The 27,230-nt window shown below is 56.6% G+C and overlaps 1 protein-coding gene across 3 annotated transcripts; it reads left to right on the top strand.

Moving 5' to 3' along the window:
- Window positions 1-912: 912 nt before the first annotated feature.
- On the top strand, window positions 913-26,003 carry Espnl (espin like). 3 transcript variants are annotated; one of them, XM_021234186.2, is made up of 9 exons: window positions 913-1,374; window positions 2,439-2,629; window positions 3,889-4,075; window positions 6,363-6,545; window positions 12,522-12,653; window positions 18,366-18,481; window positions 19,517-19,607; window positions 20,435-20,629; window positions 22,597-26,003. In XM_021234186.2, the coding sequence occupies exons 1-9, from the start codon at window positions 1,081-1,083 to the stop codon at window positions 24,226-24,228; spliced, it is 3,021 nt and encodes a 1,006-aa protein (XP_021089845.1). In that variant the 5' UTR covers window positions 913-1,080; the 3' UTR covers window positions 24,229-26,003. The 3 variants fall into 3 exon arrangements, with proteins under 3 accessions (XP_021089845.1, XP_005082263.1, XP_021089844.1); XM_005082206.3 differs by having other exon boundaries at window positions 18,366-18,483; window positions 19,504-19,598; window positions 22,603-26,003; XM_021234185.2 differs by having other exon boundaries at window positions 18,366-18,483; window positions 19,504-19,607.
- The last annotated feature ends 1,227 nt before the right edge of the window (window positions 26,004-27,230 follow it).

Raw genomic sequence — 27,230 nt, 5'->3', positions numbered from 1 at the left:
GTCACCTTCATTGTGGAGCTGTGACGTCACCTCACCTTCAGTGTGGGGCTGTGACATCACCTCACCTTCAGTGTGGGCTGTGACATCATCCTCACCTTCAGTGTGGGGCTGTGACATCACCTCACCTTCAGTGTGGGCTGTGACATCATCCTCACCTTCAGTGTGGGGCTGTGACGTCATCCTCACCTTCAGTGTGGGGCTGTGACGTCACCTCACCTTCAGTGTGGGGCTGTGACGTCACCTCACCTTCAGTGTGGGGCTGTGACGTCACCCTCACCTTCAGTGTGGGGCTGTGACGTCATCCTCACCTTAGAGGCCTTACCATCCAGCAGCCACTGGAAGATCACCCAGAGTCATTGCTGAGAACAGCTAAGGACCAGGGTTCAAATATAGAGTTCAGCAGGATATAGTGGTGCACACCTTAATCCTAGCACTGTGAGGTAGAGGAAGGCAGAACTCTGTTCTCTGTGAGTTCCAGACCCCTAATGAGACCCTGTCTAAGGTACACTCACATACAGAGAGAGACAGACAGACAAAGAGAGAGAGACAGAGAGAGGGGGGAGAGAGAAAGGGGAGACCTGGGGGCCTCTGGTGATGGCATTTAGACCCTAAGGTTATCCCAGTGGGTCTACTTTCTTCAAGGAGAACTGAGAAACCTTCTGCGTAGCCTGCTATTCTCACACTGAAGTATTTGCTGACACAGGTTTCTGAGCCGGAGTTGACTGTAGTTGTGAACACACTCTGGGTGCTGGAGACCCATCCCAAGCCAAGAGCCCTGCTAAGGATCCTCTTGCTTCACTCCGTAGGTGGCAGGACTCCAGCGGCTGAGTGCCACCTGACTTGCATATCCCTCCCTCCTGGGCCGCACTCTCCATGCTCAAAACTCCAGGCACTGAGCCCAAGTTGCTTGGGCCAGGCTTTGCGGGCCAGTTCCCGCGGCCTGCCCCCCTGTTGCTGTCTCCCATCTGCCCAGTGAGCTGCTTATCAGGTAATTAGAGCCCTCAGCAACGTCCACGCCTGAAACAGGAAGCCCTGCTGGGCCTGCATAGGAGCCACCACCACTGAGAATCCGCCTTGAGGATGGAGGAGCAGCAGGCGCTGGTGGCCTCCAAGGACGGAGATGTAGCCACCTTGGAGCGGCTGTTCGAGGCAGGTGCCCTGAGCCCAGGCATCACTGATGAGTTGGGGGCCGGCCTGGTGCATCATGCCACCCGGGCTGGCCACCTGGACTGTGTCAAGTTCCTGGTGCAGAGAGCCAAGCTGCCGGGCAACCAGCAGGCACACAACGGGGCCACACCAGTGCACGATGCGGCGGCCACTGGCAACCTGGCGGAGCTGTGCTGGCTGGTCCGTGACGGGGGCTGCGGGCTGCAGGTAAGCTAGGATAGGAGGCTCTAGGCCTGCTGTCCGTGAACCTGGCTGGGGCAAATCCAAAACATCTGGTCCCCGGAAGGTCCTAAGCTCTGTCTCTGTCTCTCACCCCTCCCCCCAAACCCTTGAACACCAAGGCTACATCAGTCACCCTCATAGGTATCCAGAAAAGTCGTCTGGGCTTCTCCACCCCAGCCCCAGCAAAGAGCACCTATGATGGCCTTGCCTATGTTCAGGATCCCACCTCTGATTAGACCTGATCAATGAACCTTGACCCCAAAGGTCAGGAGGTGGAGTTGTAAAGAGGCACCTTGGGCTCTCAGGATCTTGGAGCCCTAGGCTGACAGCCGACCTAGTGAGAAGACTCTCAAGTCAGGTGATCATCCTGCTGGAACATGTCTTATCAGAGCTACCAGCCTCCTTCCTGCTGCATGCCTTGAGCTGCTGCAGACAAGAGACTTACACATCTTCAGCCAGGCTGCCCTCTTGGGAGCACAAGAGTTGGATGGAGACAGAGACACCAGCACATGGCGTGGATGGAGCTGCTCCAACCTCCACGTCGCTGACTCTTCCGATGGCCCCCAAGGGCAGAGAACAGGCACTAGCCTGTTTCCAGACTCTCTCTGGATTATGGCACCCTCAGGGAATGCCCAGGTCTGCCAGTTGCTTGACACCTTCAGGAGAAATGCCCTGGGGACCATCCTGAGGAGGGCTGAGGGGCAGAGGTCTAGAGGTCTCAGTCCTGGAACACCTGTGTTGAGAGTCACTGTGCTAATGGAAGCCTTTCTGAGCATGTGCAGAATGTGCGGGGGGGGGGGAGCACTCAATTGATCAGAGAGGTAAGCAGCCTGGGTGGGGAGGGATCCCAGGGGCCTCGCCCAGCTTCTTCCCCAGTCAAGCTCCTCATTCAGTAGGAGGCAGAGGAGGCGGGAAAGGAGCCCGCTGCATGCCTTAAGGGGTCTTCCAAGAGACCAGCCTCGGGCAGGTGTTTCTGGCCATGTTGGTACTGCCCCGCCAGGCTGCACCGGGACCTGCATAGGCTCAGTGTCCTGCTTGTGTCCCGGCAGGACCAAGACGCCTCAGGCGTCTCCCCGCTACACCTGGCTGCCAGGTTTGGCCATCCGGCTCTGGTGGAGTGGCTTCTCCTGGAGGGCCATGCGGCCACGCTGGAGACGCTGGAGGGGGCCTTGCCTCTGCACCATGCTGCCGTCAGTGGCGACCTGACCTGTGTGAAGCTCCTGACAGCTGCCCACGGCAGGTGAGAACCCGGTCGTTCTGCCCGTAGTGACTGGCCACCGAGGGAGCCCGCACAGAGGAGAGGCAAAGGCCACATATGTGGCTGGTGGCCTTAGAGGCAGGCCCTGTGATTCCAGAGCCCAAGGATAAGCAGGGGCAGAAGGCGTGGGTGCAGGCTGTGCACGGGAGAGGGGGGATCTTTAAACATTGCACCAGTCGGGGGGGCTGCAAGGATTGCACCCAATGGTGTCTGGGAAAAGCAACTGCCTTCAGTCACCCTCCACATCGGGAACACCTTGACCGGACCAGCCTCCTCAAATCCAAGGCCTTGTGCCCCGCCCTCCAGGGTTGGAGGATGGGGGGAAATAGGGCCAGACCCACGGAAGCAAGCAGCTTCCAAATTTCTCTTCCCACCTTCGTTGTGTTCCGGTCTATACAACGCTCACCTTTTTAGAACAAAGTGAGGCCGAGGGGCTTTGAGAGGAAAGAGACCTGAAATCAGCCAGCTCTCAGCCTCAGTTTCCCCTTCTGCAGGTTGAAGCTTATAGTGGCCTCTCCATGATGGAGTATAGTGCCCTCTGGGGTGGATCCACAGTTGCTCAGTGAGTTGCGGGGTGTCTGTGGAAACATGCCATTACTTCCCTGCCTCCCCTGCCTGTGGCCACACTGGCTCAAGGGCCGCAGAGGTGAGGATGTCAGACCTTAGGAGACACACGCTTGACCCGGAGCAGTTAAGAGCCAAGCCTTACTCCTAAGGGAGGGTACCGCATGCAGCCCCGGTGAGCGCAGCACTGAGGCAAAGCGGAGGCTCTGCTCAGTGGATACAGAGCTGTGTCTGGCAGGGTTGCTTGGCGGCGGCAGCAGACACACATAGTGTCTCAGAGGCAGAGGGGGCCCTCCGGAGTTAGGGGGCGGTCAATTCTGTGTCTACAGGGATGGCTGTGACGTCCCCCGTCTAAAATGACTGACATGAGTAAGCGCGACCCAGGCAAGGAAAGAGGGAAAGAAAGGACACTGGTTATGGAAATGGGGTCACAGAGGCCATCGAGGCAGAAGCTGGAAGGAATTAGGGAAACTCATATGATCAGGGGTCACGGATCAGGGACAAGTCTGTGTCATCCGAGGATGATGTCAGCTTGGGGTAGGACACTGGAGCTCCCTGCAGCTGGTCACTGGGAACCAAGGATTCACCGAGAACAAAGTCCCCCACATGCTTCCCCAGCTCAGCCTCCTTGGGCAGTTCCGGTGCAGGCCTCATGAGCCTCCCTCTGTCTGTCACAGTGGTGTGAACCAGCAGACCCTCAGCGGCGCCTCTCCACTCTACCTGGCCTGCCAAGAGGGCCACCTGCATCTGGCACAGTTCCTGGTGAAAGACTGCGGGGCCGACGTGCGCCTGCGTGCCCTGGATGGCATGAGCTCGCTGCACGCTGCAGCTGCCCGCGGCCACTACTCTCTGGTTGTCTGGCTGGTAAGGGGGCACCATGGGGAACAGGACATCCCCAGATCCTAGAAGGCCTGGAAGGGCGACGCCGAGGCACTGAGGTCACTCAAATCACCAGAGTATGAGGCGGGTCTCTGGGGTGCCCATGGAACCATAGGAGACTTGGCAGCCCCCGGGGCTCTCAGGACCCCTTCCTAGGAGCTGGGTGCCTCTCTGGAGTTCACTTGCTGTTGGTGATTGTCCAGGTGCCCAGGTGCCCTGCCACAGATGCCAGCACCTGGCCTGAGCCACTCAACCACATTCAAGCCCGGTTGCCTCGGAGCTCCGGGCTCGCACCTCGCTTTTCCCAGGAAGGAAATCCTAAACTCCAGAGTGACTGGAGTTGGGCCAGGGTGGGCCGGGGACTTCTCACCTTTACAACATAAAAACAGCCACTCCCAGAGGAGGTAGGCATTTCAAGAGTTCACTAGAGATCCCATAGTGTCCATGATTTGGAGGGGAGAAGGAGGGGGCAGAGGAGGAAGAGCAGCTACGGATAGGCAGGATGTAGGTAGTTTGATGTGCACCGTGGTGGGGAGCAGCCCATGAGGCCATTTCTCAGAAGAGAGCGCATTACGCTCAAAGGCAGGAAGTCCTGGCCTCTGGGCCTGGGGTGGAGTAGGAAAGGCCTGGGTCGTGGACAAGGGCTCTATGACAAAATCCACCTGCACGGCAGAAAGACATGCTGTGTACCAGTGAAGGAGGGGATGGGGCTGTCCCTTCCTGTAGCGCGCTCTCTCTCTCTTCCTGTAGCTCTCTCTCTCTCTCTCTCTCTCTTGCTGTAACTCTCTCTCTCTCTCCTTCCTGTAACTCTCTCTCTCTCTCTCTCTCTCTCTCTCTCTCTCTCTCTCTCTCTCTCTCTCTCTCTCTTCCTGTAACACTCCTTCCAGCCTCCTCCCAAGGCCTTGTACTTCCTGTGCCTTGTGCCCTCCTGAGATCCCTGGGTGTCCCTGGTATTAGCACCTGCCAACATCTGGCTGGCACCATAGCAGCTGTTTCCGCACACCATCTGGAGGTTCGGTCCTGTCCGTCAGCTGGGTTCCCTGGGCCTGGCAGTTGATGTGAGGAGGCCCAACGAGCAATGTTCCCCAACCTTGGTTTGACAACCAACCTGCTGCAGGTCCCAGGGGCTGTCATTTGCTCTCACTTTCCTTGCTGCACCTGCCCGACCCCTAGTGTGTCACCTGTTTCCTCACTACCTCAGCTCCCCCAGGAGAAAGCCTCAGCTCCAGGCTGCCCAGTTCCCCAATACCTTTGGTCCTCGAGGCTCTGGCCATGGCCTTTCTTGTAGATCTAACTCAGTCACTTGAGACCGTGCCCCTCACCTGTGCTGTGTCCCAGTCTGAGTCTCCAGCTGGCTACCCTGCAACTTGGATGTGAGCCAGTGGGGTGCGATTGGAGACACTTGTGGCCGCTTGTGGCGGCTTGTGGTGGCTTGTGGTGGCTTGTGGCAGGGCACAGGGCGTTTGTTCCGAGACCTTTGACAAACTCTGTAGGCCTTAGGACAGCTCAGTGGGAAGAGTTCTTTCTATGGCAAGGGAACCCCGTCTTTGTGGAAAATACTAACCCCGTCCCCAGCAGCAGAAAGAGCAGAAGCATCACAGTTCGGAGCACCCCCTCCAAGAAGCTTCCTGCAGACCCCACAGAACACAGACAAAGGCAACCCCAGGAGTTCGTAGGCAAGCCCACGAGAGGGTGGACATAGATTCTGGCTGGACAGCCTGAGAGGACCCCAGCCGGGTGCTGTGGGGCAGACCCCTTGGTGCGGATGAGGTCAGAGACCAATGCAGGCCTCACTCAAGGCCCCAACCAACAGGACAAACTCCAGGCAATGTGAACAGCTCTGGACCAGAGCTATGGGGGAAGGTGCCATAGCACCCAGGCCTCTAACAGCACCCTCCCAGAGGAGCTGAGACTGCAGTGGCTGCCTGTGCCGTCTCCCTCTCTACCCCTCCTATTGCTGAATGCCCACGTGGTGCTCCTCTCTTGCTGTGGCTGGTGAGCCTCCAAAGTTCAAGCCCTGTGCTCACATACCCTGCCCTGGCCTGGGAGGCCGCATGGGTCACGGGCACGTGAGATGCTGCCGCATGGGTCACAGGGCACGTGGGACGAGCCAGCTGTGCCTCAGGGCTTCCTGGGAACGTCTCCACTGCCCACTGCTGACCACATCTGGGAGTCCCGTCTCTGCTCTGAGTGTCCCTGTCCCTCCTCCCCGAGGCTGGCTACCCCAGGTCCTTCCTCAGCTGACGGCTGTCTTCCTGGGTTCTGTCACCAGGTCACATTCACAGACATCGGCCTGACAGCACGGGACAACGAAGGAGCCACTGCCCTGCACTTCGCAGCCCGCGGTGGCCACACACCTGTTCTTGACCGGCTGCTGCTCATGGGTGCCCCCATCGAGAGAGACTCCTGGGGAGGAACTCCCCTGCACGACGCAGCTGAGAACGGGCACGTGGAGGTACATTCCGTGGAGGCCTGGGACTCCGAGCTGGCCCTTCGTCAGTGTGCCATCGAGCCCTCCCACACGTCCTTTGAAACATGTGCCGGCGCCACCCTTCTGTGGGGCATGGAGGGGGTGCAGCCGGCAGAGCACATGCCCTAGGTCGTGAGATGGCTCAGGAAACCCCCGGTCCCTGTTCTAGGCTAGGCTTGGTGACGTGTGGCTAAAGGCTAACGGAGAATGCATAACTTAGGCCTGCTGGTCCAGGTGGCCCAGTTGTCAGGAAAGAATCTCCAGAACCCGCTACAGTTGAAGTGCCATAGGTCAGAGGTGCCAAGCTCTGAGGGCTGAGGCAGCTGGAGGCCTGTCTGTGTCTGGTCCCATGCAGATTTCTTCTCCACCACCCTTCCTGCCCTGAGAAACGTGAGCCCTGTTTGGTCCCTTCCTGCTTCCTGGATGCCTCATGGGTTTTCGATTTTTGCCTAGGTTTCCCTGCAACTCTCCAGGCAGACTGGACTAATCTATGGGGGTTGTCACTGGAGACAGCACGTGTCCAGTGGGCCCAGTGTCCCAGCATGGGTCAGAGTTTGGATAACTGTTCCTAGCAGGAACTCAAATATTTAAGGAACCACCTCAGCAATGCCAAGCAAGAGAACCCCACACAGTGCAGCCACAGAGTCACTGAAGGCAGCTGGCCCTGCCCACGGCAGCTATCCAGGGGCTTTCCTCTACTCTCCTGCCTTCCGGGCAGAGACTTCCTTCTGCTCACCTCACGTTCCCACAATCCCTGCTCAGGTCACTCCAGCTCTGTCCTGGGCAGGGTGAGCCTGGAGGACAGAGGAGCCTGCCAGAGTCCTTGGAGACCCTCTCTGTTCTCTCTGGGTAGAATGACAGGGTGACAGGGGGCAGTGTTCTAGAAGAAGGGAGTCACTTCCACCTCACCCTGTGGGAATCTGTAGGGCCTACAGGCAGCTGGTGACAGACACTGGTTAGCAGGTCCCAAGCACCCCAGCTCCTTTTTAGGGGAAGGTGAGTCGTGTTTCTCCAGCTTAGCTTAACCTCCAGAGAAGTTCAAAATATGCCGGCAGCTCACTTCAGCCACCCCATTCTGGTTTTAACTGGGCCTGGGTGAAGCCTGAGGAGGCTAGTACAGACTCCCTTGAGGGTGCTCCCCTGCGCCCAGCGGGAGGACTATGAATGAACAGAATCAGTGAACTCGTCTACAAAGAACCACAAAGACTTGGACACTCATGAGAAGGAGAAGGAGAGCTGGGTGAGGTCAGCGTGGCAGGGGGAGGCTGGGGAGAGAGCAGGGTGAAGCAAGGCTGTACCTCGGGGTAGGAAGGCCACCGCCAGCTGCTGTAGGATATGAGGACGGGTGTGTTTCATGTCTGAAGGAGGGCACTGTGTGGTAGGACAGCGGACAAGTGTGTATGAGGCTGCCGCAGGCCAGATGTGTGGCTGGGAAGGACTGCTAGCTCTCTACCCAACTAACTCCAGAAAGATCGTTTAGAAGGCCCGGGGGCACCCACTCCCTAGTGCACTATCCTGCGGAGGGTCAGCCATCGTCCCGGTCTGGTGACCTGCACCCTCCCTTGCTCACAGTCATTCTCTCAGCAGGCACACACGAGAAGTGTTTGTCGCTGTCAGTAGGTTCCGTGGGGGTCATCCTTCTGTGGGTCCCGGAAACTTGGGTCTGGCTTAGTTGGTTACGGTGACTGACTGGGTTGGTTACGTTGATTGGGGTGCTTCTAGGCTTGTGACTTGGACAGGAATGGTGTCTCTGCCAGAACGGCCCTGCTCAGTGAAGGGCTCACTTGCACCCGGTGAACCTCCTCAGGGCTCAGGGCTCAGTATGCAGGTGTGAAAACCTAGTGACCATCTGAGCCAGGAACCTCCTCACCACGCCTCACCCCCTCAGAAATGAGTGCGCGTGCACACATCTGACTCGCTTGTGACCAGACTGGGCTTCACAGTCCCCTCCAGGAATGACTCCACAGTACACATAGAGGGGGCAGGCATTTTGTTTCATCCCAGCTTTAAAAATGATGCCGATTGCTGGGCCTGATGTTGGAGCTCCACTGATTTGACCCTTATTTTTATTGTTTTGGCACTACCATTGTTCTCAGTCAAAACACCGGGAGCAGGCCTTTGTTTCTAAAACAGTCTTGTGTAGCCTAAAACTCACTAAGTAGCCGAGGGCTGCCTTGGGCTTCTAATCCTCCTGTTTCTGTCTCCTGAGCACTGGGGCCTTGGGGGTGCACTACCAAACCTGGTTTTCATGGTCCTGGCAACTGAACCCAGGGCTTCATGCACGCTAGACAAGGCCTCTGCCGACTGAACCACATCCCCGGCCACAACAGCCTGACTTTCTGATGGTTAGGTGTGCCATGATTCTGCATACAGGTAAATCAAACCGTCACCTATAACCTGGGTGTAGCTTGGATGACAAAAACACAGAGACAGATATTGGGGTTCAGGCTGAAGATCAGAAAAGCAAGGCAGCCAACCACTGGAGAGTTCTTACCTCTACCGAGGCTCAGATTGCAGGGGAGATCCACCGAACCTCAGACTGCCCGGGCTCCTGTGTCCCCTGGCCTTATGTTCATCTCCATTGCTGGGGTTAAAGACCTGAGATCCAAGCGCTAGGGTCACCTTTATGTGAGCTCTGTTTTTCTTTTAGAATGAGTCACTCTCGTGTATCCCAGGGTGGCCTTGAACTCACAGAGGTCCATCTGCCTCTGTCTCCTGAGAGCTGGAATTAAAGGTGTGTACCGCCACTGCCTGGCCTCTGTGGTTAACTGGTGTGGCTAGCATTGCACTCTGATCTTCAGGCAAGCTTCATTTATTAGATCATAAACAAAATATCGCCACACCTGGGCATGATGGTGCAGACCTAATAACCCCAGAACCTGGGGGACAGAAACAAGAGTCACAAGTTTGAGGACATCCTCTTAGGGAGACCCTGTCCCAAAAAGGAAAAGCTAAACAAACAAGTAAACAACAAAACCCAACAGTGACAGCAAAAAACACCTTTCATGTAATCTTGACACAACTCTGAAGTAAGCCTGTGGCAAAGATTGCTATTAATTAATCCATAATTCCAGGTGACCCTGTGTGCACAGATACGCAATGCTGAGAGCCTTCGCAGCTGGGTAAAGCTGACCACTAGTCTTTCTCTGCCCACTCCCTGGCCTTCCTGTGGGCAGGAGTCCTGTGCGGGCCATTAGAGCTGGAGGCCAGAGTCCCAACAGAGCAGGGAACCCCTCACGAAGTCCAAGGGGGCATCTGGGGCCTCCCTCCCTTTCTCTGCCTTTCTTAGCTGCGTCTGATTCAGCCATCTGCCCCTCCGGTTTCCAGTGCAGGATTTTTAATTATTTAGAAACGACGTGTACAAGTCGATGGTATCGCACACAGTGTTTGTGTTAGAATAGTGAGTGAGGAATTAAGAAGAGCTGGGGTCAGAGGGCCCAGGGTGTGCTGGGGCTGAGGATTCAAACGGTTGTCTTCAGCGACCCAGAGCTCCTGCTTGTCCACAGGGCAGCCTTGGAGCTACCCGGGGGGGGGGATGGAGGTTTTGTGGTCCTCGTTATGACCTTGGAAGAATGCTTAGCTTCCTCATTCCTCTTCTGCAAACCTGGAGATGCCAAGGCTCCTACAGTGACTGGGAGACAGGGCTGGAGCCTGGGGCCATGGGGTTCTCAGGAAGGCCTTGTGTGCTCCCTGCTCCCAGCTTGGACATGGCCTCCAGCTGGGGACACGGTGGCTTTGCCAGCTTTTCTGAAAGAGGGTGGAGACCAGGGTGAGAAGCTGGGAGGGCGAGAGAAAACGGGTTGTGGGAGACTTGGGGAAGGCCATCTTCAACAATTCTGTTTCTTCAGCTCTTAAAACCCCACAGGCTTTCTCTTTTTAAGTAAAACAAACCCGAGTGTCTACGTCTCCTTCCCACCCCTTGCAGATGGAGCTCGCATGTGGAATCGCTGTTCCGCAGCCCAGTGTGTCTGTTGAGGCTTTGTGACTGGGAATCCTCTGTTCTTTTTGTGTGCTTGCCTCCAGATGTTTTGTCCTCATCGTAGTGAGAGATACCATTGCCAGAAATAAACTGGTAGCTGGAAGCCGGCTCTGGTGTGCTGAGGTGAGCTGCACACCTGCAGTCCTAGGACTTGGGAGGTGGAAGCAGGAAGATCAGGAGTTCAAAGCCAGACTCAGCTACCTAACAAAGGTGAAGTCAGCCAGGGCTATAGGAGACCCTGTCTGAGGGAAGGAAAAACAGACAGACAGACAAACAAACAAACCCAAAATTTTGTGATTTCTAACCTTTCTTGTTTTTTGTGGTTCAAAATAATCATCCGTTGCCAGGCGGTGGTGGCGCACGCCTTTAATCCCAGCACTCGGGAGGCAGACGCAGGAGGATCTCTGTGAGTTCGAGGCCGGGCTGGACCGACAGCCTCCAAAACAATACAGAGAAACCCTGTCTTGTAAAACCAAAAAAAAAAAAAAAAGAAAAAAAATCATCCGTTGCTTCCTCATCCTTGGCCACTAGAAGACCAGGGGCCTGTGTCCTGACGCTATCCTCTCCTCACTTGTCCTTTCTGCGTCCTATCTACCGTGAGGTGACAGTAGGCAGGCCGACCTTTATTTAGACCACCTGGGATTCGCTGGAACTCCTGGATTTGTGCATTTGCCGTCTGTTATAACCCTCAGCCATGATCTCTCAGACAGTACCTCTGCCCCGTTCTGTCTCTCCTCACATTACACGTATATTGGACTTTGCAGTCTTGTGTTAGTCAGCGTCAATCACAGAGTCTGCAGAGCTTATAAGGAGGAAAAGTTGTTTGACTCACAGTTTCGGAGTTTTCAGCCCATGGTCCTTGTGTCTTGTTGTTGCCACATGCATTCTGCTGTCCCTGCAATTGCGTTTTCAACTGGATTGTGAGGCGGCTTCCCCGCGGCTTTCCATCCACCGCCCACCCTTTCCCTCTTAGCCCGACACGCCTCCCTGCTTGTCTTTCAGCTCTCAGGGCTGCAATGCTCTGCTTACTCAGCCACCCCACCCACCTTCCCTTCATGTGGACCCTCCTGGCTCCTTCAAGCTGCCGGGCTCCTGCTTGTGCTTCAAGTTGGACACACACAGATTTGAAGCCGGGTCCGTGTTTAAGAGACCATGTGGCATTTGTCTTCCTGGGCCCTGGTGACCTCATTCAGTGTAATTTATTTCCATGGGTTTGTTCTGACCAATGTTCTCTGTCTAGTTATTCAGCCTCTTAGTTGTGTCCATCTATTTATGCCCGTTTATCATTTGCAATCCACTGTATCTGGTTTTTTTTTTTTTTAAGTTTTGAGGCAAGGGCTCACGTATCCCAGGCTGGCCTTGTGCTTCCTGTGTAGCTGAGGATGACCTTGAACCTCTGACCTTCCTGCCTCCAGCTCCGTACTCTGGTATTGCGGGTGTGTACCAGCACGCCTGTTCATGAGATGTTAGGGATGGAGCCTAGGGCTTTGTGCATGCCGGGCAAGTGCTCTGCCACCTGAGCCGCATCTCAAGCCCCACGTTACTTTTATTGTCTGTAATACACATCTAAGTCTTTACACTCCGGCTTTATTTCTTTGAAAGTCACGATCATGGTGGTTTTGCTGGACCCATTGGTTGGAGTCAATCGTTTCTCTTCACTTTTACTGACTGTGGGCTGGACGTTATAGTTGGGGAATGTAATAGGTGTACTTGGAGTGATTTCTTGTCACCTTTACCAGGCAGGAGTGAGAGCTACAAGCCTGGGTCTATTTTAATCTTCACTGCCAGCTAGAGGTTCCTGGCCATGAAGCCTGAGGCAGTCAGCTGGACCACAGGTGCCAGTGGCCGACATTAGTCTGTGAGGAAAAGGACAGAGTCACCGGCAGGATATTGAGCGACCAAGCCCGCAGCCGGGGAAGCGGCCTGTATGTTCCTATTGGCACCCAGTGAGCCGCGTGTCATGGAATATTCCATTCCCACAGTGCTGCCAGACCCTGCTCTCCCACCGCGTAGACCCCTTCCTGCGGGATGAGGATGGCTATACACCAATGGACCTGGCAGACTATCACGGACACCAAGATTGCGCCCAGTACCTGAGGGAAATGACTCGACCGGTAAAGCCTTGGGGGCCCTGTCTATCCCGGGGGGGGACTGGCCTCGGGGGCCCTGGAGGACTGGGGAGGAGGGCTTGGCAGCTGGCTACAGTGCTCATTTAACATAGTTCTCTCACCTCAAACGCTTGCCAGGGACAAGGGCGTTGGAAGGACCCAGCCTGTGACTCAGTAAGCCAGAGGCCAGTAGTAAGCAGAGGCCAGGCTGCAACACTGGCCAGGGCAGGAACTGTCATGCATGGGTCCTGTGACAGAGGTCAGGCTGAGGCAGGACTGGACAAGCCATGCCTGTCATGTGGGCCACAGAAACTGTGCCTGTGTCTTGGAGATGTTACTTCAGGCTGAGCGTGCTCAGGGATGGAAGCGAGACCCTACCATGGCTGAGGGACCCTCATGCAGCCCGTCATTCTCCAGAGGTAGCAGGCCCACTCTGCTCGTTGTGTGGCTCTCCAGGTCCCCATCTCTTGGAGCCAGGGTCCTTCACTATTCCAGCTGGTCCCCGTTGCCCAACAATTTGCTGACTGAACAGATGAGGGGATTCACAGAGGAGTGGGTTGGTGTGGGCAGATGGCCAGAGGGAGAAGACAGGGGAGCCGGGCAGGTTGGAGGGTGTCCCTTGTGGGTGTGGTTTGGTGACTTGGATCCAACTCTTCCCAATGCATTCCCTGCCTCGATCCCTCCCTCCCTATCCAGCCCAAGCTGGTGACCCTGAGGAGTTCCATCAGTTCTCAATGGTGTCACCCCTTCAGGAAGATGACCTGTCCCACCCATGTGTGGGCGGGGCACTGAGGCCCAGGTGGTGAGGCCCCACTGGGGTTCACCTGGAAGGAGACCACATTTCTCCTCTTATGGTGACCCCTCAGAACGTCAGGAGCCAACTGAGGCAGAGCTTTCCTTGGCCCCTTGGCCTGTGCGAGGGACCTCACGGGGTCACAGCCAAATCTCACTACAGCAAGCCTGACTCAGTGTGGTGCAGTTCAAGTGGGCCACAAGACTCAGGTGGGGGTCCTCCTGGGGTGGAAATCTCAAAACCCGGCATTCAGCAGTTTTGGAAATGGGCCAGTGACTAAACACTAGGCTGTGTCTGTCGATGCAAGGTCCCTGCCCTGGTTGGGGCTGAGTAAGTGGTGACATGCTGATTTCTGGAAAATGAGCAAGGCTGTACACTCTGCACCCGGGGACACCCCAGCCACTGAAAACACGAGGTTCCTCTCCTCACTGGGATCTTCCCTGTCCTGGGTAGCAGCTGACATTAGGGGGTGGCTGCTCCTGTGCCCCCATAGCAGGAGTACCTCCTCACATGGGCCAGGCCCCATCCAGCTTCCAAAAATCCCTGACTAGCCCCCACCCCAGGCATGGTGTGAATTCCAAGGCCAGAAATCTCTGTCCATGCAAACTCTTGACCGTCCATTTCTATAGCCTGGACCATACTCCACCTCAGGGAGAGGGTCTCTACATAGTCCCTCTAGATTGAGGGTAACAAGCCCATCTTGCCTTACTGGGGTTGATTTGGCTCTAGCTGTGTCTGAGAAGTTACATGGGACCCAAGGCAACAAGGCATCATCTTGCCTGGGGACTATGGTACCTGGCACTCCTGAGTCTTCATGGAATTCCCCCACAGGCCTAATATGGTCCATCCACTTCCTGTACCCAATGTCTTCCTTCTTGTTCATATGTGGGTACCCACCCAGTCCCTGAAAGCCTGACCCTTGACTTTGTGGGAACCATTTCTTTCACAGTTAGGGTTAGAGCTTGGTCACCATGGTGTCTTCTGACGGAGCCTGGTAACACTAGGGAAGCCTGACTCCACCACTGCAAGGTTGTTCTCTAGGCCTCCCACCCCGTGTGGGAGGACAGGCTGTCAGCTGCAGGCCGGCAGCAGGGGAGTGCTCCTGATGCAATATTGATGGAAATGCAATATGCAGAGGTTGTCTGCACCGGCCCTCTCCTGTGTGGACCTGAGATGGTGAAATCCATTATTCCCCAGACGCCACTGTCCCGAGCTGCTCTCGGGGCAACCGTGGGCCCAGGAGAGGCAACTTGAGTGCTAGGTTGTCAGTACCCAGAGCTGCTCCCTGAGGGGTGCACCTTCAATGACCACTTCACGTAAGGGCTCTGTGGGACCTTGGTACACCCTCTGCTGGGTGTGGGGCCTGCACGGAGCTCTGGGGAAATTCAGGCCTTCTCCCTGGACCTCCGTGTCCCTCTGCACAGTGAGAGGTTGGGTCTCCTTTCCTAGGTGAGACAGCTCTTGAGGCAGTAGCCTGCTGCCCACCCGTCTCTCGGTTGGCTGATCGCCTGACTCCCTAGTGTGGAAGTCTGAAGACTGTTCTAGAGGCGTTAGCCACTGAGGCAGTCCTTGATGATATGTGTGCAGACCTCCAAGCTCACGGAATGCTGCCCTCATCCCTTATGGTCTAGGTTTCCCTGCTCGCCTACCTTTTTTTTTTTTTTTTTTTTTTTTTTTTTTTTGGTTTTACGAGACAGGGTTTCTCTGTATTGTTTTGGAGGCTGTCAGTCCAGCCTAGCCTCAAACTCACCGAGATCCGCCTGTCTCTGCCTCCCAGGTGCGGGGATTAAAGGCGTGTGCCACCACCGCCCGGCTGCTCGCCTACCTTATACTCACTCCCACCAGCGTGATGTCGGGTCCTCTTGGGCGCATGGCACCAGCCTTGACGTCCTCATTCTTAAAGCAGGTCTGAAGACCGTGTCTGGGGCCAGAAGCAATGTTCCTCTCTTGCTCTGTCGCGATGGCCTCAGCTCAGTCCCCCTCTTCTCACTGCAGAGGGTCCCAGGGCCCCTTCATAGACAGGCGGGAAAACGGGAACCAGGGAGGGCTGGAAATGTTCCCAGAGTCTTGTCTCGGGGCGCAGTGGAGGAGGCTGCCTGCAGTAATGGAATCTCAGCCGTGGTGAATGGTGTCCAGCTCCGTCCGAGGTCATGATTTTCTCAGTCCGGGTGGCATTACAGGCCTGTAACCCAGCTCGACACAGCTGCCCTCCATGATTAATGCATGGCAGGCTCAGTAATGCTCAAATCTCACCAAAACCAAGGAAGAGATGGCAGGCGGTGGAGCCAGAGGGACCGTGATCCTCACAACAGCTGTCTAGGACAGGGTATGCCAGCCAGTAGGATTAAAGGGCGGAGCCGGGCACCTACCCCTGCTCCTATACAAGGATTCCCTGGAGGTCCATGGACAAGACTGCGAGGCAAGGATGTGGAGGATCCCGAGGCCTGGAGGGCACCATAGTTAGGTTCCCTCCTGCCCAGGTTCAGAGGGGTCAGCTCTAGTGGCTCCCTGTCTAGGTCCAATGGATGCTCCCCATGATGCCTCACTTCGGTGACCTGTCTGTAGCCATGACATGGGCTTCTCTTTCTTGTGCAGTTGTGAGGAGGGCCCAGTGCCCAGTGAGCCCCAGGTCCTGAAGTCCTCAAGCTGTGGGGCTGTTCTGAAGTTGGAGGCCCCGTCTCCCAGCCCAGGCCAGCATCCCACCTGTTCTGTCCTCCCAGCCTGCGGAGGCTGCTACTAGCCCCACTGAGCCCCTCCCCATCTTTCCTGGGTCAGGTGGGCAAGGATGCTTCTTGCCCATCCTTTTGACAGTAGATTTAATGGCAGAGATGGGAGCTGAGGCTCCCAGGCGAGGGTTCCCTTGTCCCCAGGTCCCACCCGAGTTGATGAGGCCCAGATGACTTCCATGTCCTCAGTGGGCTTGTGTTTCAGCCAAGGACCCCTAAACCTGAGCACCCCATATCAGAGCATTCAGTTGCCCCTGTCCCACAGGGTCACCCCTGTAACAGCCCTCGAGGCTCAAGCTCAGGCTCTGGAGAGAGATCGTCAGGCTCAGGAGCTGCCCCAGGGCTTCCGCTGCCCCTCCCTCAACTGTGCCCTGCAGCTGTGAGGCCTTGGAAAGCCCCTGTTCCTCACTGCAAGCAGGGCCCCTCTGGGTAACCTCAGGCTCTCTACCTCCCAGAGGTCCATCCCCTAGACCTCCACTGTGGGGCGTACGGCTCTGTAGTAAGGGATCCCACACCCGGCCCCAGCCTGCTGGCCACCTGACACCTGGGCCTTCAAATATTCATGCGATACCTCTTACTCTGGGGGGTACAGCTTCGACAGCCCCCGACAGCAGGGACGGGGACACCCACGGCTCCCTGTGCTCGGCTGCCCAGCATTTGCTTCTGAGAACCTCCCGGGTGGAAGGAGACAGATGTTCCAGTCCTGCAGCCCCACGTGTGGGCTCCTGGGCTTTGCAGAGCCCCAGGATAAATGAGGTGCACAAGAGGGCACATGGGGATTCGTGCTGCTTCCATTTCCCTGTGACCTGGTGAGCTGAGGGTCTCGGGCGGCGTGGGACTGAAGGGCAGGCCAGATCCGCCTTGGCCGTGGGTGAGAAGTGGCTCAAGGGTTTGCCTGGGCAGCGCAGGCTGCCAGCACACCGCGGGGCGCGAGCAGAAGGCCACCCTGCAGACGTGGGTGAACTCTGAAGGCAGGCACAGCTCCTGACACTGACCTGGCTGAGGGCCATGTGTTCTGAGTCAGGGCTGGCTCAAGCCACAGCCCCTGTCCTGTTCATGAAGGCAGGGTGTGGGGTCTCCATAGCACCATCTTAAGGGCCTGACAGTTATGTTGGCTTCCTCTGTTCCCTGGAAGGAAGTTCTGGGGCTTAGGTGTGACTGTGGGGTGGGTGCCCAGAGGGAATGCCACGTGTGCCGTGTGCCCTGTTAGCTGCAGGCAGGAGTTGGGCATCAGCATGACAGAAGACATTGATGTAATGTTGGCCCACAGAGCTCGGGTGCCCGCCATCCTAGACACAAGGTCAAGAATCCTTCCATATCAGCTCTCAGCCAAAAGACACCAAGCCAGGCTTGAAGGGCTTGGAAGCCCACGGGGAGGTGGTCAGGGCCTCACATCACTTATCCCCAGCCAGAGCCAGTAGGAACACGAATCCCCCAGCTTCTCCGGGTCAGGTGCTGCAGCCGAGGCTGAGCAGGGCCGTGCTGGACAGCGCATTCTTGTCAATGGCTCATCCCGTGGTGGGAACCTGAGGACAGTAGAGGTGGCCAGGGACAATTGACTACCCAACCTGAGCAGTCGTTGATGGTCCACTTTTGGTTTGGTCACTGAGGGCAGGTCCTGGCTTGCCCCTCTGCCTGATCTCCAAGGCCAGGCTCCCTGAGACAGCAGAGCATCCCTGGACACAACCTAGGGGTCTTGCTCAGGTTTCCTAGGCTCTATGTGGCCTGAGTTCAAGCACTGACATCACTTGAAAAGGGGCTGCTGGGCTTGCAGGGACCTGCCACTGTCCTACACCTCCTAACCGACTCCTACTGAATCCTCTAATCCCCCCCCCAGTTATCCTCAGGCCCATGTCAAGGAGGGAGTCTTGAGTCTCAGGAGTCAATCTCAGTCACAGGGAGACATGTGTGCCTGCATGTGTACATACTCCCATCTGTGTGGGACTGAAGGAAGGCTGCTCAGGGGATCCTGAGCTGGAAATGGGAGGGTACAGACTGTTAGAAAACCCAGCCACCCTGCATGGGTAGGCAGGGAGACACAAGAGTGACAGCGTCCTGTTCCCTCTTGCATACTTCTCTTCAGGTCCTCTCTGAGCTGCCCATGCCCCGTTAGGCCCCCTATGCTTGTCCAGCATTGCTGGGACAGACGTAAGTCTAGACTCACCCGAGTTTCCACTGACCAGGTCTGTCCACCCCCAGGTGCCACCAGTCCTGATGACACCCCCACCCCCGCCGTTTCCACCTCCTCCACTGTTGACGGAAAGGCTCTCCATGGAGGATGGAAGGAGAGTGGACTCAGGACTCAGGAGTCCCCCGTGTGAGTGCTGGGCTGCAGAAGAACAGGTCTGGGCAAGGTGTGGAGGACAAGTGGGAGGAGCTTGGAGAAGCTGGGCTCGGGCAGCTGGGCACATAGGGTCTTCCCTTCCCAGAACTCCTCCCAGGCTTCCCTTGAAGTCTCCGAGGTTGACATCCTCTATCTTGGGTACCATTATCACAGTAATCTGAGCAGAAGTGAAAGCAGGTGGTCTTGGGTGGGACCCAGGCCAGAGCCCTCAGCAGGCCAGTAAGCATCTTGGGCATCAGGAGATGGGAAGGGCCTGCCAACTGCAGCTAGCACCCTTAGAGGACTGTGACCAACCCTTATCAAAACGACGGGATGATATGAAAATGCCCATGCAGCAGGGAGGTTTCATTTTAACCCACAGTCAAGATAAAGCTACATGCTCACATGTGGGAGTTTGTCTGTCTGTGTGGGCAAGTGTGTCTGTGTCTGAGTGCACGTCTCTACATGAGTGTGCATGTATGTTGCTATGTATGTCTGTGTATCTGCACATGAGTGTCTAAGCATGTCTGTGTGTGAGAGCATGCCTGTGTGTTTGTCTACCTAAGTGAATGATTCTGTCTGCCTGCCTGGCGGGGCGGGGGGGGGGGGCACAGAGGTTTCTTGCTCAGGGTCATGGTGTGGTGCATAGGGACAGAGGTAGTCAAAGGACAGATCTGGGGGTCTGACAGGACTGGTTTAGGCCCCCGGACCCTCAGATGTGCCCAGGCTGCAGAGAGGTTGGGAAGAGCTACGGTAGATAGAATTAGGTGGCATACAAGCTTTCCCAGAGGCCAGGTTGGGGCAAGCCTTCTTAAGGCCTCTGAGAATCCCAGTGATAAGCATTTTGCTGTGACCCCCGGGGGACTTTGGGGCAGGACTGCAGGGCCTTGGGCTCCAAGCCTAGTGTTCCTGGAAGAGCAGGGCTGTCTTGGGTCCAAGAGCTCCAGGCTTGGAATCTGCTCTCCCCTACTCTTGCCCTTCTGACGCCCCTCTGACTCCCGCCATCTTCGGCAGCTGTAACTCTCAGCCCAGCCTGTCCTGCTCAGCCTGTGCCAAGGGAGCCAATGGCCTGTGCAGCCCCTCTGAGGGTGACCACCAGTCTCCCAGCTGCCCTTAAGGTGAGTGTCCGCCCTTCACTCTCCATCTCTCCACCTCAAGGCTAACACACCCTCATGTTCTCTCAGCCCAGACAGCTCTGAACACACCCTGTTTTTGGGAGATGAGAATCTTAGGCGGCGGCAGCCAGGCCCCATTACAGGAAATACCATTCTCTGTCATCCCAGAGTCCTGACCTCTGGACTCAGGGTTAGAAGCTACTGCTGCAAAAGGCAACCAGACACACCTAAGAAGGTTCTGGAGCCTGCTCCTCTGTTGCTTCCAGCGAGTCCTCCCTGCCCACCCCCACTTTTCCAGCCCTGCCTTTCCCTGAGTCTCAGAGGACTCTGGAAATTGCCAAATGGTGCTGGTCCTCTCAGAGAACACAGTTCCGTAAAGGCTCTGATAAGTCTTGCTCTACAGAACTGGTGACCAAGCTTTGTCAGCACAGGTCTTTGTTGTTGTTGTTTTTGTTGTTTTTTTTTTTTTTTGCTTTTGTTTTTGTTTTTAGAGACAGGGTTTCTCTGTATTGTTTTGGAGGCTGTCCTGGAACTCGCTCTGTAGACCAGGCTGGCCTCGAACTCACAGAGATATTAAAGTTGTGTGCCACCAATGCCCAGCACTGTTGTTTGTTTTTTAAGCACAGTTGTTTCTTACCCTTCCACACGGCATGACTTAGGTAACTGTATGGAGGCCATGTAAGATCATACCTGCCCCCTGTTGCCCCTCCGGGGAGGGAGGGCACCACATCCTCACCCTCAGAGCCTCGCCTTTGTTAGTCAGGGGTCGGGAAGCTCACCTTGCTAAAGCTTAGGTCCTCTCCGGACATGTGATCTGCCTGTCTCTATAGGGGCCTGGGATGGAAGCCCAGGACTCCAGTGACGGCCTGGCCACTCTGCTGCTGGATGGGTTGCCTTCAGGAGACCTAGACGTGCTGGTACCCACTCAGGACGAGCATGGCCGACCCATCCCCGAGTGGAAGCGGCAGGTGATGGTTCGGAAGCTGCAGGCACGCCTGGGTGCAGACCATCTACCAGAAGATCAGGTGCTGCAGGGAGGGGGAAGGGGAGGGGCCAGAGATGCTGCTAGGAGGGAAAGGGGAGGAGCCAGAGGAGGAGAGGCAATCCAGAGCAAGGGGCAGAGCCTTGAGGAGGAGGAGGGCAAGGCTCCAGGAAGAGGCTGGGGCTCAGAGGGAGGTGGGGATTTGAGCTGGAGACTGGAGGTAGGGTGCGGGGTAGAGTGGGGTAGAGGTGCAGTGTGGAGTGGGAGAGTGGGAGGTGGCAGAGTGGGGTGAGGAGGTAGGGACAAGGCCACTGAGTAAAGTCCAAGCGGGAGTGGAAGCTGCCAGTAGAAGGTTGGGATGCTCCAGCCGAACCTGGAATCCAAAACAGATGTCTTCCTCCTGACACCACACGGTCCCAGCTTCCTCTTTGGCCATGCTATGGTTCAAAACTGGGTCACAGGGCTGCAAGCAAGGCATTTATGGCTTCAGAGGGGTAGGCCCCATGGGTTCTGTCACCTATTAGATTGGGCCAGCCCTACCTTCCTGGGGCTTAGTTATTGCAGAGACACCAGTGGGACAGCAGTTCACCGAGGGTGGGGTGGGGCAAACCATGGGGAAGGGCAAGGCATCGTGAAGTGGGGGCTTAGGGCGTGCTCAAGTGAGGCCCCTCTCTGGGCACGTGACCCTGACCTGGAGCCAGCAGGAAATGAGGAAGGGCCGGGGGAGTTTGGGTCGAGGGTTTTCTGCATTCCAGGCAGAGGGGACAGGGTGTGGTCCTGAGTGTGGTGGGCAGGCCCTGGGGCTGAATGGCAGAGACCGGGCCTGGAGTGGAGTGAGTGGGTGGTGTGGGGGGGAAGAGGAGGCCTGAGGAGATTGCAGTTGTCCAGAAGGCATCCGTGAGTGAGCAGAGAAGAGGGACTGTGACTTGCCCTAGGCTGACTAGCTGAGCAGAACTGCAACCGTGCCCTAAAAGCGTGTGGATTGCACTGTGTCCAGGTTTAGAGCCGAACTGTCCATACTGATGGGGAAGTCCTGTGTATATGTCAATAAAGCACTGTTGGCCAATAGGGAAGAAAGATAGGTGGGACTAGGAGTCGAGGAGAACTCTGGGGAGGAGAAACACAGGGAGTCATCATGTAGCTGCCATAGGGGTAAGAAGTCCGGACCCTTTTCTCCGGTAAGAGAAATACTTAGATTAACAATTATGGGGTAATTACTTAAGTCAGAGCTAGCCAATAAGAAACAAGCAAGGCCAACAGCATCATAATTAATATAGCCTCCTGTGTGTTCATTTGGGACTGATGAGGCTCGGGGACCAGGCTGTTGGAAAGGCTTCTCTCAACACCATACAGCACTGACCTTGGGGTCAACTGGGCAACGGTTCTAAAGCCAGTCAAAGTAGAAACGCTCCATTGCATCAGTCACCCCTCTTACAGCCACAGGCGCTAAGGAGTCCTGCCTGCTGCAGCCTGTCTCCAACAAACGTGTCTGCGTCCCACCCCATCTTCAGGAACCGGGGGCACGGCAGGGCAGTGGCGGGGGGGGGGGGGGGAGGGGGCTGCAGCCGGGAAATCCCTTGGGGTCCAAGAGTGGGCTCCAGGTTCTGCAAAGTTCTGTGATATGAAGAAGGGTTGCTAAAGGGTTCGTAGTGATACCGTGCACAAGGCCGAGGCCTGCTTGCTGGCCCCTTGCAAACTATCTGCTTAGAACAATGGCATCCATCCCGAGGCTTGTGAGGAGGCAACTTAGGGTTAAGAGAAGGGCCTGGGCATCTTGACAGCCAGCACCAGGAGGTGTTAGGAGGCTATGGGGAGCAGGCCGTTCTCTATCTGCTTTGGGGTAAGCTTCCCCTAGGCTCCCACTCTGGACCTTGCTGGTCAGACACTGGCTTTACTTTGGAAAGCCAGGAGAGGGCCAGCTGGTGTCCAATGGCTAGGCTGTGGGGAACCAGGCAGAACGCTAACGAGTGTGCTCTGTGGTGACTTCTGACCCAGCTTTTCTGTGTCCAGGATCAGAGTCAGAGCCGAAATTCAGGTCCCACGCCCGCAGAACAGGCGACTTGGAGGTATTCGCAGACGCACCAGGCCATCCTGGGCCCCTTTGGGGAGCTGCTGACAGAGGACGACCTGGTCTACCTGGAGAAGCAGATCAACGACCTGCAGCTCCGGCGCCGCTGCCAGGAGTACGAGAGCGAGCTGGGCCGGTTGGCAGCGCAGCTGCAAGCCCTCCTGCCCGAGCCCCTGGTCAGCATCACTGTCAACAGTCACTTTCTACCCCGGGCTCCAGGCCTGGAAGACGAGGAAGCCCAGGCTCTGGTACCAGAACTCGAAGCCTCGGTGGAGCCTGGGAAGGCCAAGCCCAGCGGGCAGCCGCTGCCCTTCTGGTGCAGCCACATCGGTCGCCTGGTGCGCAGTATGTCCCTGCTGCTGAAGGGCATGAATGGGCTAGCGCAAGGAGAGGAGAAAGCGCCTGCACGGGACCCACGGGACCCACGGGACCCGGGCAAGGAGGCCACCATGGTCGGCCCACTTCGAAGCGAGGCTCAGCGTGAGATCCAGGAGTGCGGGGTGTCGGTGAGGACGCTACGGGGGAACTTCGAGTCTGCCCGGCATCTGCCCTGCGCCTCAAACTCAGGTCCCTGTGAGATGGGGGCTCAGCGCGGCCAGTGTCTTCGAGGCTGCTGGTCAGCGCCTCCACAGCCCCAAGGCGACCCGATGGGCGGGGAGCCCCGGCCGGGCGACACGGAGGAGGCCAGCGATTCTGGCATCAGCTGCGAGGAGGCCGCATCAGAGGCTGGCGTGGGGCCGGGCTTGGACCTGGCCAGTCTGCGCAAGGAGCGTATCGTCATGCTGTTCCTCGGCCACTGGAAGAAGTCCGCCTACACGCCCGCGCTCAAGACCGCCGCCTGCAGGACCTTGGAGGCCCAGCGTGCGCGATCCAGGGGCGCCGAGGCCACCGGTAGCCCCCGGCCACCCTCCCCGCCGCCCAGCGACGGCCCCCGGCTCAGCCACCTGTGGCAGCAGCGCGGCATCATCACCCACCTGCTGGGCACCTGGAAGGCCATCATGGCGCACGTGCCGGCCCGGCAACTGCGGAGGCTGAGCCGCAGGGCGCGCGGACCCCTGTCCCCAGAGCAGTTCTTGCCGCACGTGGACGGGGCGCCGGTACCCTACAACAGCCTCTCGCTGGACCTCTTCATGCTCGGCTACTTCCAGCTCCTGGAATGCGACCTGCCGGCCGAGGAGCGCAAGATGCGCCACCTGCTGTGCTTCGAGGTCTTCGAGAACCTGGGTGCGCACGGCTGGGAGGCTGTGCGCGCCTTCCACAAGGCGGTGACCGACGAGGTGGCCGCGGGCCGCCGTACCTGGACTGACGGCTTCGAGGACATCAAAGCCCGCTTCTTTGGCTCCAGCCAGGGTCCAGCCTGGGACATGGAGCCTGGACGCAAACTGGGCCTGACACCACTAGGGTCCTTGCCCCACACTGCCCTCCCGGACAGTGGCTCCAAACCTGTCGCCCCGAAGCTTGGGTCTGACTCCCAGCGGGGCAGCTTCAACAGCGGGGACATCTGTGGCTACATCGACCGCAGCTTCGCCTTCTGGAAGGCAAAAGAGGCTGAAATGTTTAATTTTGGAGAATGACAGTTCTGGTGAATGGAATTCTGGGGTTGGGGATAGGATATGGGTTTCCTCTTTTTCATTGTCTGCGCCCCCTGGGGGTCAGATGAAGTAGGCATGGTGTTGGCTGACTCCAGTCTGTCTCCACGGAGGTCAGAGATCTCTTAAGCCACGGTGTCCATCTCATCTGAGCAGTGACTTCAGCGTCAAAATTCTTGTCCTTTGTGAGCACGGGGTTCAGGTCCTCAGGAGGCCGTGTGGGTGCGGTGGCCCAGTAGTCAAGGAGCTGGCATCACGGTACCAGGGTCCCCCTGCCAGTCCTGGTTCCAGCAGTCACCTTGATACCTGGATGTCCCACTCCTGTTTCCATGGGGCAATCACAGCAACAGCCTCTGTACATCTCCCTTTGGGCCTCGGTCCTGGGCCTGCCTCTGCTTCTGCTTCTCTTCCCCTGACAACCTCCTCTGTAAAACCGGAGAGGGGCGCTGTGTCTAGAGTGAACAGTCTCTGGCAGGAGTGGGGAGGAGGGCAGGAGGTGACCCCCAGGCCCCAAGGCAGACAAGTGCCCTTGCCCTGACTCTCCCGCTGGTCGGTCATGTAAGCAAGGCTCTCCTCTGGTACTGCCAGATTCCCTGAGGGAAGGTTCCCGGTTAGGCCTTTGTCTGTCAACTGCTCAGCCCCTCCCAGATCCTCAGCTGGAGGCAGTGACAGGGCCACAGGTGTCCCTAGGAGCTGGGATACCAAGCCTATCCACCAAGAGGTGAGGAGTTCTCTGAGCAGAGAGGTTGGCACCCTCTGGAGGTAAATTGAGCTTCTGAACTTGGGAATAGCATACAGCAAGGGTGGGACACACTGAGGGTGCTCGTGTGTTCATTTGGGTGTTGCCCACATAATGTTGTTTTCCACTTAGGTATAGAGAGAGGAGCCAAACACCCCTGGGGATTCCAGATACCGTAGAGAACCACAGGAGTCAGGTGCTAGAGAAGGGGCCTTCAGACGGCTGTTAGAACGGCTCATCTTCAACTTCGGTGGCATACGGGATGAGGCACCGCCCAGCTCGTGAACCCATGGGGATTCAGGAATAGGGGTTTTGTGAGGAGACCCCAACAGGCCCTGCGAAAGGGATCTGCAGCCAAGCCCCCTTGGAGCAAAGGATGCCCAATGGGACCGGCCATCGCCAAGAGTCTCCTGCAGTGTCCCTGCATCACCACTGGGGGGAGCAGGGAGCCCTAACCTTGGGGCTCTTGGATAGATAGGCTGTTGGCTGGAACAGAGCCTGCACAGACTCAAGACTAGGTAGAGGTCCCACGGAAAGGGACCTCCAAGGAGATAAAATTGGTGTGAATAATGGGTGTTGGTGCCGGAAGAGCCACAGAGGTCAGTAGCAAAGGTCCTGGCTACAAGTTGCCTCCAGCCCTGGGACCTGCTCTGAGGTGACTGGTGGTTCCCCCTACCCAGCCCTTAGCTGAAGCTGGATGTGTGTTTGCTAAATAAAGTTCCTGTTCCTGGCTGGCGCACACTTGCTTATCACTCCAGTCCCTGGGAAAGCTGCCTGTGCCCCCAGAGCCTGGCCACTGAGTGGACACTCAGAGCAGCTGCCACGTCAGGGAAGCTATCAACCCCAAGAGGATCCAGTGTCCTCCCTACATCATGGGATCAGGGATGTGGTGCTGATACTGGCTTGCCCAGCCTAGGTCCTGGTGGGATTGAAGGGTTGGTGGATGAGGGCTTCTGCCCAGAGACTCCCCATAAACTCAGATGCTCACTAGCCTGTGGTATTCCATGAGCAGACACTAGTAGGCAGGGTAACTGTAAGGCAGTTACTGTCATCTCTTTTGAGTGTAACAAAGGAGGCTGGGTTTGGGGGTGGGAGGGTAGAAGTCACAGAGCCCAGCCGTGTGTCTCCCAGTCAAGAAATGGGTATACCCAATCCTCATAGCCCTTGGGACACCAAAGACGATTTGAGGGGCCTGGAGCTAGATTGGATGCCAGGTGAGAGAGGCAGTGGAAACGCAAACCTAGGCTTGTGGCCCACAGGCAAGGCAACTTCTGCAGACACATCACTCTACCAGGAAGCTACCTAGAGATTCTGATTCTCTGGCCTGGGTGAGGACAGGTAGCTGATTTTTTTTCCCGAGATAGGGCTTCTCTGTGGCTTTGGAGACTGTCCTGGAACTAGCTCTTGTAGACCAAGCTGGTCTCGAACTCACAGAGGGTAGATGATTTTCAAAGACATTCTGGATAGTTCTGATGCCTTACCTATCAGGCTAGCAAACACTGACCCTCTAACAGCTCACCTGTGAGGAACAGATGCCCATATAGGCAGAGGTTGGCCCCTCAAGGCCACACTCACTTATGGACACATAAGTCTGTTGTCCTGCTGGCAAAACCCCACAGAGGACTCAGAACCCCTTCATGTACGCCCTGGAGGTTGAAGCCACAGAACAAGGCTTTCAGGAGAGTCAGAGCTCTTTTGTCAGTGTGTAAATGTGTGCAGAAAGAATATACAGAGAAGTAGAAACCATGCCAAGCTGAATAAAAGAATACTACCCCTTGCCGGGCAACAGTGGCACATGCCTATAATCCCAGCACTCAGCAGATGCAGGCAGACCTCTGTGAGTTCGAGACCAGACTGGTCTAAAAGAGCTAGTTCCAGGACAGCCTCCAAAGCCACAGAGAAACCCTGCCTCGAACCCTCCCACCCCCTCCAAAAAAGACTATTATCCCCCTTGGTAACCAGAGCATGCATAGTAAGATGTCAGTACCCCCAGTCAATGAGGGCTTAATGCAAAGTTGAGATTAAAACAACAACAGCAACTGTAAAGACCAGGTGGTGGTGGCATACGCCTTTAATCCCAGCAATCAGGGAGGCAGAGACAGAAGGATCTCTGTGAATTCAAGGCCAGCCTGGTCTACAAGATGAGTTCCAGGATAGTCAAACTGTTACATAGAGACACCTTGTTTCAAAAAACAAAACGGGCTGGAGAGATGGCTCAGAGGTTAAGAGCACTGACTGCTCTTCCAGA

The sequence above is a fragment of the Mesocricetus auratus genome, unplaced genomic scaffold, assembly GCF_017639785.1.
Source record: "Mesocricetus auratus isolate SY011 unplaced genomic scaffold, BCM_Maur_2.0 Super-Scaffold_100010, whole genome shotgun sequence".
NCBI lineage: Eukaryota > Metazoa > Chordata > Mammalia > Rodentia > Cricetidae > Mesocricetus > Mesocricetus auratus.
Note: the sequence above shows the minus strand (reverse complement) of the source record. Positions and strands in the feature narration are given on the sequence as shown.

Bases quoted from the DNA above. Each gene is read 5' to 3' on its own strand.
- Espnl (XM_021234185.2), top strand. From the start codon at position 1,081: ATGGAGGAGCAGCAGGCGCTGGTGGCCTCCAAGGACGGAGATGTAGCC. The intron at 18,484-19,503 runs GTGAGTGCTGGG...CATCTTCGGCAG, and splicing joins AGGACTCAGGAGTCCCCCGT to CTGTAACTCTCAGCCCAGCC. The intron at 20,630-22,596 runs GTGCTGCAGGGA...TTCTGTGTCCAG, and splicing joins ACCATCTACCAGAAGATCAG to GATCAGAGTCAGAGCCGAAA.